At 35.6% G+C, this 16,769-nt stretch overlaps 1 protein-coding gene across 1 annotated transcript in view; it reads right to left on the minus strand.

The window, feature by feature from the left end:
* cdh13 (cadherin 13, H-cadherin (heart)) overlaps positions 1-16,769 on the minus strand; it is a 491,247-nt gene that overhangs the window by 39,701 nt on the left and 434,777 nt on the right. The window contains exon 11 of the mRNA XM_073850194.1: positions 1,193-1,335. Coding sequence (XP_073706295.1) covers positions 1,193-1,335 — 143 coding nt within the window. The remainder of the gene's footprint in view (positions 1-1,192; positions 1,336-16,769) is intronic.

Raw genomic sequence — 16,769 nt, forward strand, 5'->3', positions numbered from 1 at the left:
AAAAGAAAACCCAGTTGTGTACTGTAATCTGTAAGTACTGTATCTGGACGTTTTAAATGTAAGTTTCTATCTTCATTATTCTTAATGATGATTATAATTAAATTAAAGTTCAAAAGTTTGGGATCAGTACTGTGATGTTTTTTTTTTAAAGAATTCTCTTATGCTCATCAAGGCTGCATTTACTTGATCAAAAATACAGAAAAAAAATGTAATATTGTGAAATCTTATTACCGTTTAAAATAATGTTATTTCTATTTTAATAAATTTTAAAATATAATGCAATGTGCGTGTGATGCAAAGCTGAATTTTCATCAGCCATTACGCCAGCCTTCAGTGTCACATGATCCTTCAAAAATCTTTCTAATATGCTGATTTAGTATTTTTTATTATCAATATAACAGTTGTGCTGGTTAATATTCTTTTGAAACCTGTGATTCTTTTTTCAGGATTCTTTGATGACTAAAAAATTAAAAAGAACAACAATTATTCAAAATAGAAATATTATAAACAATATGTCTTTGCTATCACTTTTTATCAATTTAACACATCCTTAAAAAAAGTAAAAAAAAGAAAGAATAAAAATGTACTGACCCCAAACATTTAAATTGTAGTTTATATTGTTATAAAATAATTATATTTTAAATAAACAAATTAAGTTCTTTTAAACTTTTTTTTTATTAAAGAATCCTGAATCCGGAGGTTCCAACTAAATATTAAGCAGCACAACTGTTTTCAACATTAATAATAAATTGGCATATTAGAATGATTTCTGAAGGATCATGTGACACTGAAGACTGAAGTAATGATGCTGAAAATTCAGCTTTGCATCACAGGAATAAGTTACATTTTAAAATATAATTCACATAGAAAACAGTTATTTTACATTGAAATTTGTTTTGAAGTTTTTTTCTGGATTTTTAACAAATAAATGCAGCTTTGATGAGCATAAAAATCTAAAAAATAAATATAATATTTTGTTCTTTACATTCAGGGTAGTATATGACCCTGCATGTTCTTGATAGGCTCTTTGACATTCATCTCCCACATTTTCTCACTAAATGTCAGAAACAGTGATTTGTCACACAGTTAACGCAGTGATGACTGACTAAATCACATCTCATTACCTCACATCATAAGTTATTACATCACACTTGACCTCAGTGAATAACCCCATGCAAAAAAAATGTCCTACCGTTATCTGTGGCCAGGAAGAGAGCAGTGTACTGGTTGTTGTGAACGTGTGGAGACTCGCGGTCCAGTATGGCTCTGGTGGTGACGTTGCCTTTGAAGGGGTTCACGATCAGCCAGTCTGCTGGGTCTCTCAACACAGCGAACCTGAAGGGCACACATGACATTCTTAGAATGGGTCTTGCTTTGAAAGTTTCTTTCAGATTACTTGACCACTTTTTGCAAGGACAATCCCCTTGGACTAACTGAGTGCCTTGCTTAAGAACACAATGCTGACAGGTCATGGATTACCCCTTGCGGCATTCGAACCTGCAACCTTTTGATTCCCAGAGCAGATTTTTAACTATTAGGCAACATGACCTCAAGCATTAGCACTACAGAGTGGTGATGGGTTATCAGGAAGGTCAGCTGAAAGTGAAATAAGAAGAAATGGAGCAAGAAGAGCGCTTGAACATGTAGGAGTGATAAATGACCTGCAGCGACATCTTTAGGAGTAATGAGCCGTTTTGTAATTGGGTAACCATGTGATGATATCTCGGGCGTGACCTCCAGAACACCTAAGCATGTGTGTATATACGACTGGATAAAAGCAGTTCGCGGTAGTGCTGAAATCTGGAATTGAGTCGCTGATTTACAGGGTAAATAAAAAACAAATACACCAAATGAAATGCCAAGTTCTCCGGCTCTGCCGCTTTTAGGAAACCCATAGAGACTCTTTCAAAACAGACGAGGGGTTTTATTTTTTTCTGAAAAGTCTTGCTGACTCAGATACATTTCCCTAAAGAACACAAACATTCACACAACCAACAACGATTTATTTTTTTTTCTGTCTTAAGGGGTTCAAAAAAATTGCAGTTGCTCACTAAAGTAAAAACAGAACTGAAAGATGAAGACACAGCATTGACTTTATGAGCCAGTCTGTACTCCTATAAATAATAAGCTTGAGTTAGTTTGTAACTAATAGACAAACATACTATTTGAATAAGATATATAAAATATGCATGTACGAAATTGCACACATACATTACAGTTCAAAAAGTTTAGGAAAACATTGTTTTTTGCAGCTATTACTTCAGTCTTTAGTGTCATATGATCCTTCAGAAATGATTCTCATGTGCTGATTTTAGTGCTAAAGTAACAATATTATTGACACACACACACACACACACACACACACATATATACATACACATATATATATATATATATATATATATATATATATATATATATATATATATATATATATATATATAACTGAATTGACGCTTCTAAATTGACGCTTCTAAAAGCAATGCCGTTTAACCGAAGACTATGCACGCAGATATCCATGCCCGTGCGCGTCTGTGTATTTAACTGCAACTCGCATGTCGCGCAGCCTTTTACGCAGAAGTACATGCAGTGTGAGAATAGTTGGTTACACAAGTTTGTATAGTTAATTGTGTTGTAAATGCAATTGGCAAGCAGTTTATGATGCATTTTGGAAACAGGAGATAAGCCCCTGGTCTAATGCGCCACTTGGCTTGAGAAACCCGTTCTCAAAGACTTTTTTTTTAGTCATTATTTGGGTAGCACACATATTCTGAATGCCTTCGGCAGAATTCAAATTAGCCATTTTAATCTAGATTAATCTAGATTAATTCCAAGATTACAGTGAGATTAATCTAGATTAAAAAAATTAATCTATGCCCACCACTAATATATGTAAGGGATAATGTACAGGCAGCCGGTAGTTATCGCAGAAATAAGCCCCGACAGTGTGATCAGGACGCGAAGCGGAGGGTCTTGTATCACACTGAAGGGGCTTATTTCGCGATAACTACCGGCTGCCTGTACATTATCCCGCTTATTACACGGCTACTTGCCACATAAGGAAAAAAACTGGACATGAATATGAATTTGAAACCTTTTATTGGCATATTTGTTTTAAATTAACATTTTTATCCTTCCGCGAAACGATATAGTACCACGTGACTAACATTCAAACTATGTACGTTAGTAAGACAATTTAAATAGATTAATGTCGAAATTTTCCATTATTAATTGTGGTTGTCCAGTGTTTGTCACAAGATGGCGCCAAACGGTAATCTTTGTTGGCACGGAGGGATTTTAAAACATACAAGTAGTACCGGCTATGCGTTATTACTTTGGAGCCGTGATTATTTGAAAAGAACGAACCTGCAAATGTCTCAACTGACCAATCAGAATCAAGCATTCCAAAGAGCCGTGTAATAAATATATATAAAAAAGCACATATAAAAAAACATTACTTAGCTGTAACCACCAAAATCAGGTAATTTAACATAGAAATATGGTTTTTTTTTTTTTTTTTTTACATTTATGACTGTTAGCGGCAGCTATGGTCCGATCTCCTTAAATCTTTTTAGGCAGGTTTTGTGAAGTTTAAGTTTTCCTTTTATGCTGTTTATGATTTTGCGTACATTTGGACAGGCCCCTTTTCTAAACGACCCCGTTATAGCTTCAGAAAGGGTAATTTTTTATAATTTTACAACATTTTTATAATATATTTTATAAATGAGAATTATGGTGTTATTTTCCAGATTGAGTGAAAAACCTAGGACTAGTTTGCAGAAGTAGCTTTTTTTTTATTTTATTTTTTTTACATCTTCTCAATCATTTAACAAACGATTTGATTGACATCAGTGGTTGTAGAGGCGAAGTTGTCCGGAGTGAGGAGTTCTGCCATATGATATGAATATCACGTGTATGTGCAAAAAACGTGCAATGTACAATCGTTTACACCCCTGAAAAATACCTGATTTCATTCAAATTTCTCTCAGACTTTTGGGGCCTCTGTTAACCTTGTCTAATAGGTGCTCAAACTTCATCGGCCAATGGGGGCCATGTTTTTTTTTAAACACAAATGTCCTTACAGACACTTGTGGCACTTTTGACCAAGATTGTGCACAGAGATTTTCATGTTGATAGGACAAATGGTTGGGTAGGTATAGCCAGATTTATGTTTTTTTCCCCTCTTATAGCACCACCAAGTGGCAAAACTTTACAAATTTTGTCCTGGAACCTCAAATTGAGCTCTTACATAAGTGTTCTAAGTTTGGCGGAGATACTCTGTTCAGGAGTTTTAGGCATTTTATTAAAAGTGGCCCTGCCCCTTTCGAACGTTTTGGCGTCTCTTTGCGACAGCGAGTCGAAAGTTAATCTTTTTTGATAAATATTGATATTCACTCGCCATAGAATCTTTCGGAACTGGTTTGGTTTAGATCGGGCAAAAAACCTAGGACTAGTTTGCAAAAGTAAGTCTTTCAAAATCCACGAAAATTTCAACACTTGAGTCTGCGACTGATGGTTTAGGAGTTATGAGCGATTTCGTACTTTTGATCGTTCTAGCGCTCCCGTTAGGCCGATTGGGGTGAGCTTTGGTCATGTTGTCGGCGGTGTAAGTACTACCACCCCTCCAAGTTTCAAGTCTGTACGGTTTATGGTTTGGTCTGCACAATCAGTTTCACATGGAGATTGCCATGTGCCATTCTAACAATTACACGCTTGAACCCCTCAAAAAAAATCATTAGCACTGCCCCATTTTTTGTTGAACCCCTGTTACATTTTACCCTCAAGATTCCTTGATATAGAAAGTTCTCCTTGAGTAGCAATATATTTGTAAGATTTTTATACTACCTTTTTTTTTAAACATTTTATACAAATATATACTTTTTTCGAATCACTGTACATTTTGAGACATTTTGACACCAGTTGACACCCAAAAAAGGAAAGCTTTTACTGTGGAACCCCCAGTACCGCCGCTCCCTATACGCAGAGTACGCAGTCTGCGTAGGGCACCAACTCCCAGGGGGGCACCATCCCCTACCGTTATCTGTTAAATCGTTATCTGTTAAATCGTTTTTATATATTATAATAATAAATTAATATTAATAATATACATATACAAATAAACAAAAATATAAAAATATAAACGTATATATTGCATTTTACGGTAAGCGCAGAGTAGGCTAGTAAGCACATGTGATGACGCGCAGCATCTGCGCCGCGACGCGCCCTCACCTCTGTTTACGGCTGCCTATTTGGCCAAAAATGATGATAATAATTGATGAACAATATGCCTGGTCCTGGAAAGAGACATCAACAGTCCGGCGCCAAGAAACGAAAGAAAAAAAAAAGCCCAAGATGAAGCCCGTGTATCACTTTCAGGTGCGTTCATAATCCTGTGAAACTTTATTTTATTCTGTCAACGTTAATAATGTGTTTTAATGTCGGTAATAATTTCACGACTAACGCATCTTTCTTAATATGAATAAAAGCAGATCTAAGTAAACCCAGTGACTTAAAATGCATTATGTTAAAACACAGAGGCAATTATGATTATTGATTAATAATGACCATATGGTGTCATTAAATAACAGTGTTAAAATACATAACCTAATACAAAATTAACAGTTTACATTACAATTTTAATAGAAATGCCTGAAAAGGGCACCAAAGGCCTGGTAAATGCAGTTGTTACACTTACATGATGATCAAATTCCTTGTTTAATATTGACCAAACATTTAAAATATCCACATAATCTTTCCTATCATTTCCTCAACAAAAATACGTGGACATCATAACCCTTGTCTGCTTTATTGTCAAAGTCTGCTTTATTGTAAATTTTGAACTGCTCCAGCAGATGACAGTGTTGATTTTATTTCAGTTTATTATTGTTTATTTTATTAAGATTTCACATTTTTAAAAGTTTTATTTAAAGTGTAATTTTAGTTTGTATTTTTTGCTGTAGAGCTACAATTGTAATTTATAAATGATACAATTTATTTATGTATTTACTTTTAGTTGAATAAAGTTCTATTTTGGCCCCTATAGTAGGTGTTTTTTTTTGTTTTTTTTTACTTCCGTAATATTTGGGGGAAGGGGCACAAAAGTAAATTTTTGCTTAGGGCACCCATTTGGCCAGCAGCGGCCCTGGGAACCCCTTTCATTCCTTTCCGACAGCAAAAAAGCACCTTTCACAAAGCAATTCTAGCTTATCAGCATTCTATCACATCTCAGGGAAATGTTCTCCGATTCACGCAGGCAAGCTCTCGGAAACAAGCTAGCATGAGATTATCATCACGCTGCTCTGGATACAAATACCTCACATCCTGACTCAGATGTGCAAAAGAACAGTTTGTAATTCTCCTGTAAAATCAGCTGGCATTTGTTAGAGAACTCTTTTCCGGCCTGGAGTGTGACACAAAGGCTGCAATAGCTTCATGTCACTGGATAAGGTTACAGCTTTGTTCAGCAGAGTGCAGTTCACTAGCATACAAAGACACATATGAGTACACAAAGCCCAAAAAATGTGACATTTTTTTTTGTATATCAACAACAATCTTCATCAGAAAATAATCTGTGATTGACAAGCATATAAAGGCACTGACAAGTACAAGTGAGTGTGAGATTTTCTTCAGTAAAAATAAATCTTCAGGTGATGTTTTGACACATGTCTGTATTCAAACCATCCGTGTTTTAATGCCGTTGACTATAAATGTTCAGGTGATCTATTAAAACACATGAATAAACACACATGCACACCCACATAAGTCAAGGCCATTTTTTGTCTGTGTTGTCTGCCGTTCAGCATCACGGCTCTGACAACCCTCCATTTATTTTCGACAGCGCACTCTGAAAGACTTATATGAACTGGCAATTCATACTGACACAAAACAAATGGATATTTCATTTCTTGAATCTGTTTATCAGAGCTTCTACAATGCCATTAATCAGACAGCCTGAAAGTTTGCAAAGGGGGTGTGGCCTAAACGCTTGATCATACGTATTGTACGAAAACTTTCATTAACAATGCTTTTTCCCTCTAATCTACACACACAGTGCTTCACTCAATTAGCCTCCTCTCAATGTCATTAGTGTGTCATTAAAAACACATTATGCAAATTAATATGTTATCTATAACGATACGTGCTAATGACCATAAATAAGCTGTCAAAGACTTTTCACCCGTAATCAAAGCTTCGGCTGATGAAGGCGTTTTCATTTCCAAACATTGTCACACAGTGACACAAATTACAACAGCACAACTTAGGATACAATAAAGTCCTTGTCATTTCAGCCAAAGTTGTCCGTACTTTTCTGCTTAACCAAGAAACGGTGCACTCTTTCTTAAAGTTAAAAAAAAAATCTGGGTCAGAACTTCTCTAGTTCCAAAGTCCACAGCGAAAGGATGCAAGACAAACTTTTTCATCAGCATCCAATTTAGTCTGTAAGAAAGTCAGTTTGTGAGTGTGTGGCCGGTCTTGAGCGTAGCTCGGTCATTAATTCTGATGCAGAGCATCATGGGTCTCTTGCTTTATGCATCGTGATTTTTTTGGCTACTTTATCGGGGCTCCAGTTTGTGACAGCAATTGTTTAAGACACATGCTGGAAAAGCATGCAGGAATAACCAACCACTTAAAATTGCATTTGTGTGCATGCGTACAGGTTTAATCTCATCAACAATATTGCTAAAGAAAATGCTTGGTAATAAAAGATCTTATTAAAGATGGAAAATGCGCATCATAGCATTAATTCAGGCTTTATAAATTCTTGTGGGGAGCTTGGGAGGTTATGAAAAGCTAATAATTAATTTAATCATAAGCATGTAAATGAAAAGAAAAGAAAAGAAAAAGGAAAAAGTTAAAATACTACTAAATAGAGCTGGCTTTTAATACAAATTTTACAATTCGATTTTAACCTGATTTACAAGCTTACGATTTAAATACATATCAGGCACAGTACTTTCCAAAAAATCTCTCAACTAATGAGAGTCAGAGACATTACTATAAAATTGAACTTTAATGAACTGATTTATATAAATGCTTTTTTTTTCTTTTCGTCTGCCTAAATTTCTTATAGTAATGAAGTTAGAATTACATCATTATATTTCTACTTCAATTATTTTTTTTTAATATAAACACTGAAATGGAGGCTGGCATGAAATCGACAGATTTATTCAATAAATTAAACATTGAAGAAGAGAAAAAAGTTAAATGAATGTTAGATGGTGCATATATGTAGCAAAATGCTCCTCTCTGGAGTAAATCTTTCTAGCTCAATAAGTCGTACTCTTTCTTTTAAAATACCTTCCGATGTTTATTCACAGCTATTTCGTGCTAAAACTGGTATAAAAGCGAAGAAGGCTCTACAGCAATGTCACTCCACATTAAACAACACCAAAATAGCATTTATTGCTTGAATACTGTAATAAAATAGACAAAACTTGATATTTGAAACTTTGTTTCATATCAAAAGTAACAAAGCACAAAGCTTATTACGATTTATTGGATGGGAGGTGCGCTACAGTGCTCTGTTCTAAACTAAAAAGGCTAGACTAATCAATTCTTGGGATTTAGGAGCAGGTTTAGGTGTAGTGCAGATGGTACGTTATTTTAAAATGCCACGAAGTATTAGATTTATGGCACCACTCAACTCATTTCAAGTCAGAAATGTGACGTGAATTATTCAAGGGGTAAACAATCTTGCTTTTTGAATTCAAATCAGACCAATCTATGTTTTTATGTAACACTGTAACTGACTTTAAAAAATTATGGCCAGTCTTCAAGTCTACCAACAAAAACCTCTATTTCAGCCACAAGTGCTCACAAACATACAAGCCCACTTCACCGGGTTAGGGCATTGGCCTTCAACCTGAAAGAAAACTAAAAACTAAATCAACAAACAAAAAAACAAGACCACTTTTTCTTCACCACAATCTAAAATGTAAGAAATGCCTCTCCTTGAGCCACTTTTTCAAATACTTTTTACTCCTTACACCCTTTCATGATGTGTCAGGCCTGGAGAGGGCCCGGGGTGCGGTGCATATTTATGCGTCTGTATCACTGCGAGGGCACAGAGGCCAGAGGGGCTTTTCACCATGTTACCTTTTAATAGAAAACTGGGGAGAGCTGCAAACTGCTTCTCTGCTGCAGGAGGGTCATTCTGACCACTTTGTACATAAATTCTGCTCCTTTTAGTCTTGGTCTGTGCTCAGGAGTGGATTATTGTGAGGAGAAACCAGTGCTACCTCATACGTTGAACTGTGTAAAAAACAATTTCTCCAATAAAGATCCGTGTTGCATAGATGAAAATAATAAAAGGTGGCTGTGAGATCTCTTTTTACTGTTCCGTTGAGCTGAGTTTCATGCTATAGCCCCAAAACAGGACACTTTATCAGCAAACATACATCTGCATGACTGTCCTGTGTTTGCAAAATAGGATGGATGCACCCATTAAGATATTACTTTTAGCCATTAAAATCCAATGCCAGTGTAGTTTTAAACTGGACATCCCTTTCTGAGCGAAGCCAGAGGGAGAAAGACAAAGAAAATCTCCTTTTCCAAACTCGGCATCATTCTCGTTCTAAATTCATCCATCTGTGGGATTCATTCACACTGGCTACACTGAACTCAGCTCCCACATGTGCATCCGCCGGACCCCGGATCAGTGTAAAGATGCAGACGTTGATGAAAAACAGCTGTGCCATAAACTCTCCCTCTGCTCTCACGTCTGGGATAAATTGCCGTTGTCACCCCTGCAGATATTTCGGTTTCATATTGGCAGAAAGAGCTGTACAAAGGAAATAAATGTGACAGGGAGGCAGGAAAATATAAACAGGGGGAGACGGCCCATCAATCAGCCATGGTCAGACTCAGAGGGAATCAGACCCCTTCTGTGGGTGCAGTCCGTTCTGCCAGCCTGTCCATTAACTCCTCGTTAAAGTTCAGACCGTCGCTCGCCGTCCATTCATCTCACTCTGTTGCTTTACCCTCTGACAGCCTTCACAGGTTCAGTATACACAGACAAACACACACACAAACACACTTTCTTCTAGAGTTTAGGAATCTACTTTGAAAAGGCAGCTTGTCGAGTTGCAAGCTTCTTATAGTTTACTAAATTTATATTACCAAAAATAAATAAGTAAAAAAAAGTATATACTTTTACATGTTTATGATTTTTAGCTCACCAAGGCAGCATTTATTTGCTCAGAAATATAGTAAAAAACATTAACATTGTGAAATATTACAATTTAAGTGTTTTAACAACTATATAAATGTATTTTAAAATAAATTATTCTTGTGATGGCAAGCACAGAATTTTTATAACTAATTATAGTAATTATACATTTAAATAGTTTGTTAATATTGTTAAAAAATATATAAATTAAAATATAAAATATATTTAAGCAAAATCAATGTCTTTATCTGTTATATTAATGCAATATCAACTTTTATTTTGGTCACAATATTGCCAATTATTTCTGCTCTTTCAAAAAAAAAAATTAAGCAAAGCCACAGCAAAAAAAGCTGTCTTCTTCAAGAAGCACAAAGCAATGGCATTCTTGAATGAATCTGTGGTTTTGAACAAACTGTGTTAGGGAACAATTCAATGATTCACTCATATAGACTTGTGTCGCGCATGAATGATTCTGTGTTTTTAAAGATTCAGTTGTGTGAATGACTCACTGATCGACTGATTAAGACACTTGTTTTTGTTCCTAAATTAATAAATGTTTTGAATGAATTGGTTGAACGAATGACTCAATTTTTTGCCACCTATTGGCTAAATAATGCAGAAACTAGTGCAGATGGAAATTACAACTATTAACCAAGGAAAACAAAGAAAATACATTTTTGTGAAAAAAAAAAAAAAAAAACACTCAGAAAAAAGTTATAAAGCTATGGGTTGTGCTGGGCTGGCACCTTAAGGCACAAAAGCTAAAAGGTACACCCTTATTTATCCTTAAATGGTACACATTAAAACTTTACAATTCCATAATAGCACCTTTCGAAAAAGTACTGCCCCAGTGACCATTTTGTACCTTTTTCCTGAGCGTGTAGGTCTATGTACCATCTGGAACCCACTTAAGTACCCCCTGGTTAGAGGGAGGCAATTTAGCTGGACAGGACGTGATGCTTAGACCTCTTAGAACAATGCCGTTTCCAACTGAGACTCCCGTCAGCAAAGATGTGCCAAGCTGTGCAAAGTTTATTCAGCCACTGAGGATTGAGGAGCATGTGTTCAGACAAACGTTCACTTGATTACTGTAAGCTTAAGCAAAGACAGTGAGAATCATCAAAGCTCTTGGTGTGGTATCAGCAGTCAAGCGTACGGACACACCACACACACACACACTTCCAGATCCATCACTATCTCTTTCATACTTTTTTTTTTTTTGAGAGCTCACGCCTGAGAGCTAAACTGCATAACTGTGGCTGGTAACAGGAGCCACTACCTCGCCTTCATTTCCATAAATTATCATGCCTCAGCAATGCAATACATAAAATCTAATTTATTATCATAATAAGGCACAAAAAGCAGCTCTTTGCATCGGTTGAAAATCATAACCCTGTAATTAAGTCAGAGAAAACCAATTTATCCATGCTTCAGAGAGGCCTTGCCACTCACAATCTTTCCCGTTGGCACCTTTTTGGAAAGTTTTAATTATTTAACCGCATAGTGTCTCTCACGACTGTTTCCTAGACTAACACCACGTTACTCATTATTGATGTCAAGAGGAAATAGAGATCAGACACAGTTTTGTTGCAGTCTGTCTATTTCTGTAGGACAAGCCTATATTTTATGAATTTGCATGAAAATGAGCCAAAATGGCTTCCTGCGGCACACAATCAGAGTTGTGTAAGATTCTTTCTCTTCCAGAATAATATTCCTCTCAGACCCCAAAGTGATTCTATTGGCTGAAAGAATTTCAAATTTGAATTGTATTCTGCACCAGATATATGTATACTACCATTCAAATATTTAGGGTCAGTGCACATTTTTTTAAAAGAAATGAATACTTTAATTCAGCAAGGACGCACTGACTTGTTTAAAAGTAACTGTAAAGGCATGTTTGCTACTAAAGTAATGCAGTAATGTTACTAAAGATTTCTATTTCAAATAAATGCTTTTCATTCAGAATATATTAAAATAGAAAAAAAAAAAAAGATAATAAAATCCATCATAAACATTGCTAGGCAATTCAGTCAAAAGTGCAAAGGCAGCGCTCTGATATACAGCATTAAATTTACATAAAATACAATGTGGTGAGATTTTGCCCTCAGTCCAAACTGTTTGTTCTGGAACAAATAATAAATTAATGAGACCAAAGACTGCCCATTAGGTTTACTCAAAATTAATCTCATTTTTAACTGCTTTAGAGACCTCAGAGCCCGCTGCAAATTTTAGAAGTACTGGCCGAGGTAGGGCTGCTCTTGGCAGATTCATGAGAGATGAACGGCAAATTTTCAAATAGACCTTATTAACAAACTGCATATTTAAAGTCTAAAAAGTATATTCTCTACACAAAAACAGTATTATTTTTTTTAAATTACAGTGTATTTGGGCGACTGCCACGACACTCGCTGTGAGAAATACAGCAAGCGGAGTGATACAAATGGTGAAATGGAGTTCCGATATCACTAGAATATGGCACTACTTTCAGCCAATCAGATTCGAGGAGCAGAAATAACTGTTGTGTAAATTAAAATATTACTGTTTTTACTGTATGCAAAAACTTTAAAAATCTTACTGACCCCAAACTTTTGAAAGGCAGTGTATAAGAGAGTAACATGATGTTTAATCAGGTTTATTAATATTATCTACCAGCTCTAGAAAAATTACATAGTTCAATCAAAAGTAGTAAAGGCAGACTCTCATTCACCTATAGCATTTCTATTCCTATTTTCTTATTTTCTTAAATATCAAAGCTTAGGTCTAGTCCGTTTACTATCAACCCGATCTCATGACGAAAATGTACCTGTGGGAACCTTTTCACAAGATGCGAAATATGTAGCACCATGTACGTTTTGTAACATTTTTGATGTAAAATGAATAAAATAAAATAACGTACCATCTGCACTACACCTAAACCTACCTGATAGTGTGAACAAAAGCGAATGTGATGTAAAAACACAATCGCAAACATGCCACTTTAGCTTCTTTTTTGATCTCTCATCTTACAGCTCTTTCATCGTGAGTCAATTCCAATCAGGCTGAGTACCAAGCAAGCTTGTTACGTCAGGTGTCCATTTTCGACCCCCTGCCAAATTATTACCCCACTTGTTGAAATTGCTACATGATTGCCTGATCCTAACCTCACACCTAACCCTAAACCTACCAACACTAGGGGGGTGATCTGGCAGCATTCAGAATTCGGCACAACACTGGAGCTGTTATCATAACTGTGTACAAAAACGATTACAAGTGCTTGCCTTTAGTGTTCATTTCTATTGGAAAGTTAAAGGTATATATATATTCAAGATTAAATCTGCATTATTTGATTTATCAGCATGCAATAAAATGCAAAAGCAATCATGAGGACATCAGTGGCCTTGTGCAAGGAAATAAGATAAGAAACTAGCTTGAAATTATAGCTGACACTGCGGAACTAATGAGGAAAACCAACCGTATCTTGTTTCTGTGCGAGAAATGGTTAACTCTGTAAAGAAAGGAGTCACAGAGGCCAGGCGTCTTCACATTTATCACAATTAATTCAGTTTTTCCGAGTGCAGTTATTCTTTTGAGCAGCCACTGAATAGTAAGCGAGACCTGACGTGAACCAGCCCAAATTCTTCCCTCCTCCGCTGTCACCTAACTCAGCACAGCTCACAAGAGATTATTCCGAATGCCGTATACTTGTTTTATTTATTTTTAAGACAATCTTTAAGTTGCAGGAACTCAGTAGAATAAGGGGTCGCGGTGGTTGCTCAGAGTTCCCAGGGATGTGAAGGCAGCAGAGTTGTCGTTAATTAAAACAGACAGCCATACTACAGTATTGCATTGTTGAATAGAGAAAGAGGGACCTCCAGATAAACACAATGCACACACGTACAATTACCGGTGATTAATCAAGGCTTACAAATTACAGCAAAGTTAAACTTAACTCTAAAAGAGTTAACTCTGGTGATTAATTAATGGTTTGCCCACATATACACAAAGAGACATTAACATATACAAACCCAGAGCACCCACATAATGCACGACAGGAACAGCCAAAGTCAAGTGCAATTATGAAAACATTTTGGATCTAAATGGATTATGTGTCTGTGCAACACCATACAAAACCCAATTACATTTACACAAGCTAGGGCCAGCAAAATGTCTTAAAATCCTTCATGTCATATTAAAAATGTAATAACTAAAAATGCCAAAACCTCTAAATATGAAGGTATACTGTACTTCCTACATAAAAAAAGACATATTTGGAGAAAATCAAAAACGTACATTTACGTGCAGCATAGAACCTGGGGAAACTAAATTGGCAAATTTGTCATTTATCCTGCCAACAAATGTCAAATGTCTAAAGCATATTTGCAGTTTCTTCTTCCTTTCTTCAGTGATATTGAACAATTGTATGTTTCCTTGAATATGTTTTAGGCTAGCTGAGCATAGCAAGTATGAGGTTAAGTTCCTAATTTTGTCTTATTGTCCTAAGAAAAAAATAATAAACACATAAAACAAATAAATAAATTGAATATAATAGCCTGTATAGGGTAACCTTTGACAATAGACGACCCTAGAGGTACAAAGGTCAAGATCCTCTGCTCTAATGAGAAAAAACTGGCCTGTCATCTAGACACAGCCTGTCATCTTTTTGTACTTAGTGCTGAACACTGCAGTTCCACAACAAACTAATGAGAAGAGGGTGGAAAGGAAGTATATTCCACGAAGGAGGAAGTAGCTCAGTCACATCCTGTAGGTCAGTAGGGCAAAGCAGCGAGAGGAAAGAAATGCATGTTCTGCATCTCATTAAACATCACTATCACTATAATTTTTCCAGCCTGCACTGGTAGAGAAGTGAACAGCAATGTTAGAAACAACTTAACATTATAAACAAAGTCACTTTAAATATCATCCAGCATATTGGATGTGATATACAAAAGAGCATTTGTTAAATATCAAGTGTGGTAGTGCAGGTGTGTGAATGTTTCAGTAAAACAGCACAGATGATACAGCGTCTGCACAGACTCCAGCTGTGTCCAAAGCAATAGCGTCACTTACTGTAACAGCTTTCACTACTGACAAAGATAGATCCATTAACATGCTTTTTATCTTACGACCGCTCATATAGAGAAATAAATGCACCACAATAGCATATTATCACTCAAATCTGCTTTAAATGTGAATAGATATTTGATATTACAGTCAGATTTGTTGAGGAATTATTGTGCTGTGTAAAATGAATCATGAATCATCGTTTAACACGCGTTGAAACAATTTATCATAACATCATACAAAAGACCTTGAATTAATTCAGCTGCAGTGCATCTAAAGAACATTTATCTTTTTAATAAATAATACACAATGAGTTAGTGTCAACATGAAATGCTGTTTGCAACCCATAATGTGATGTATTTCTGAAAGAAAAAGGATATGCTTGTTTCATGCATTTAGAATTTAATTATATTTGTTTTACGTAAAAAATCCATTAATATTTTAAACTTGGATTGGTTCTGTTTATTGTTTATTTTATTTCAAAGTAATCTGAGGTACTGAACATACATCTCAGATAAAAAAAAAAAAAAATGAATGGTGTTTGAAAACTTTTAACTGGTAGTGTATTAAAGGATTAGTTCACTTCTAGAATAAAACATTCCTGATCATTTTCTCACCCATGTCATCCAAGATGTTCAATTACTTTCTTTCTTCAGTCGAAAAGAAATTAAGGAAAACATTCCAGGATTTTTCTCCACATAGTGGACCTAAAAAGGACCCAATGGGTTGAAGGTCCAAATTGCAGTTTCAATGCAACTTCGAAGCACTCTACACTATAAAAATAAAGGTGCTTTAAAAGGTTCTTCCCAGCAATGCCATAGAAGAACCATTTTGGTTCCACTAAGAACCACTCCACCAAAGGTACTTTAAAGAACCATCTCTTTCTTACCTTTTTATAATCTGAAGAACCTTCTTTGGCCACAATGAACATTTTGTTAAACAAAGAGGTTCTTCAAAAGTTAAAGGTTCGGTAACACTTTATGGAACCATTTAGACAAAAAGGGCTCTTCTATGGCATTTATGAAGCACCTTTATTTTTAAGGGTGTACATGACCCCAGCCGAGAAATAAGGATCTTGTTTAGTGAAACAATCAGTCATTTTCTAAAAAGAAAATTAACATTTCTATACTATGCATGATAAGTTCTCGTCTGTGTACTTTAGTTCAAAAAGTTATGGTAAAGTAAAAAACTCCATCTCATTTTCTTCTCTAACTTCAAACATCATTGTTTTACCTTTTTTTGTAAAGGGCATTTGACCTCATTCACTTTGTAATCACTTTCACTTATATCACATGTGACCTTTTCCACAAAACTATGTAATGCATGAAGTGAAGCAAGTATAAGATCAGCATTTGTGGTTAAAAAATATATACATTTTTATTTATTAAGAAAATGATTGATCGTTTCGCTAGACATGACCCTTATTCCTCGTCTGGGATTGTGTAGAGCCCTTTGAAGCTGCATTGAAAATTTGGAACCTCAACCCACTGATCCCCACTATATAGAGAAAAATCATGGAATGTTTTCCTCAAAAACCTTAATTTCTTTTCGACTGAAGAAG

Source organism: Garra rufa, chromosome 11 (assembly GCF_049309525.1).
Source record: "Garra rufa chromosome 11, GarRuf1.0, whole genome shotgun sequence".
Lineage (NCBI taxonomy): Eukaryota > Metazoa > Chordata > Actinopteri > Cypriniformes > Cyprinidae > Garra > Garra rufa.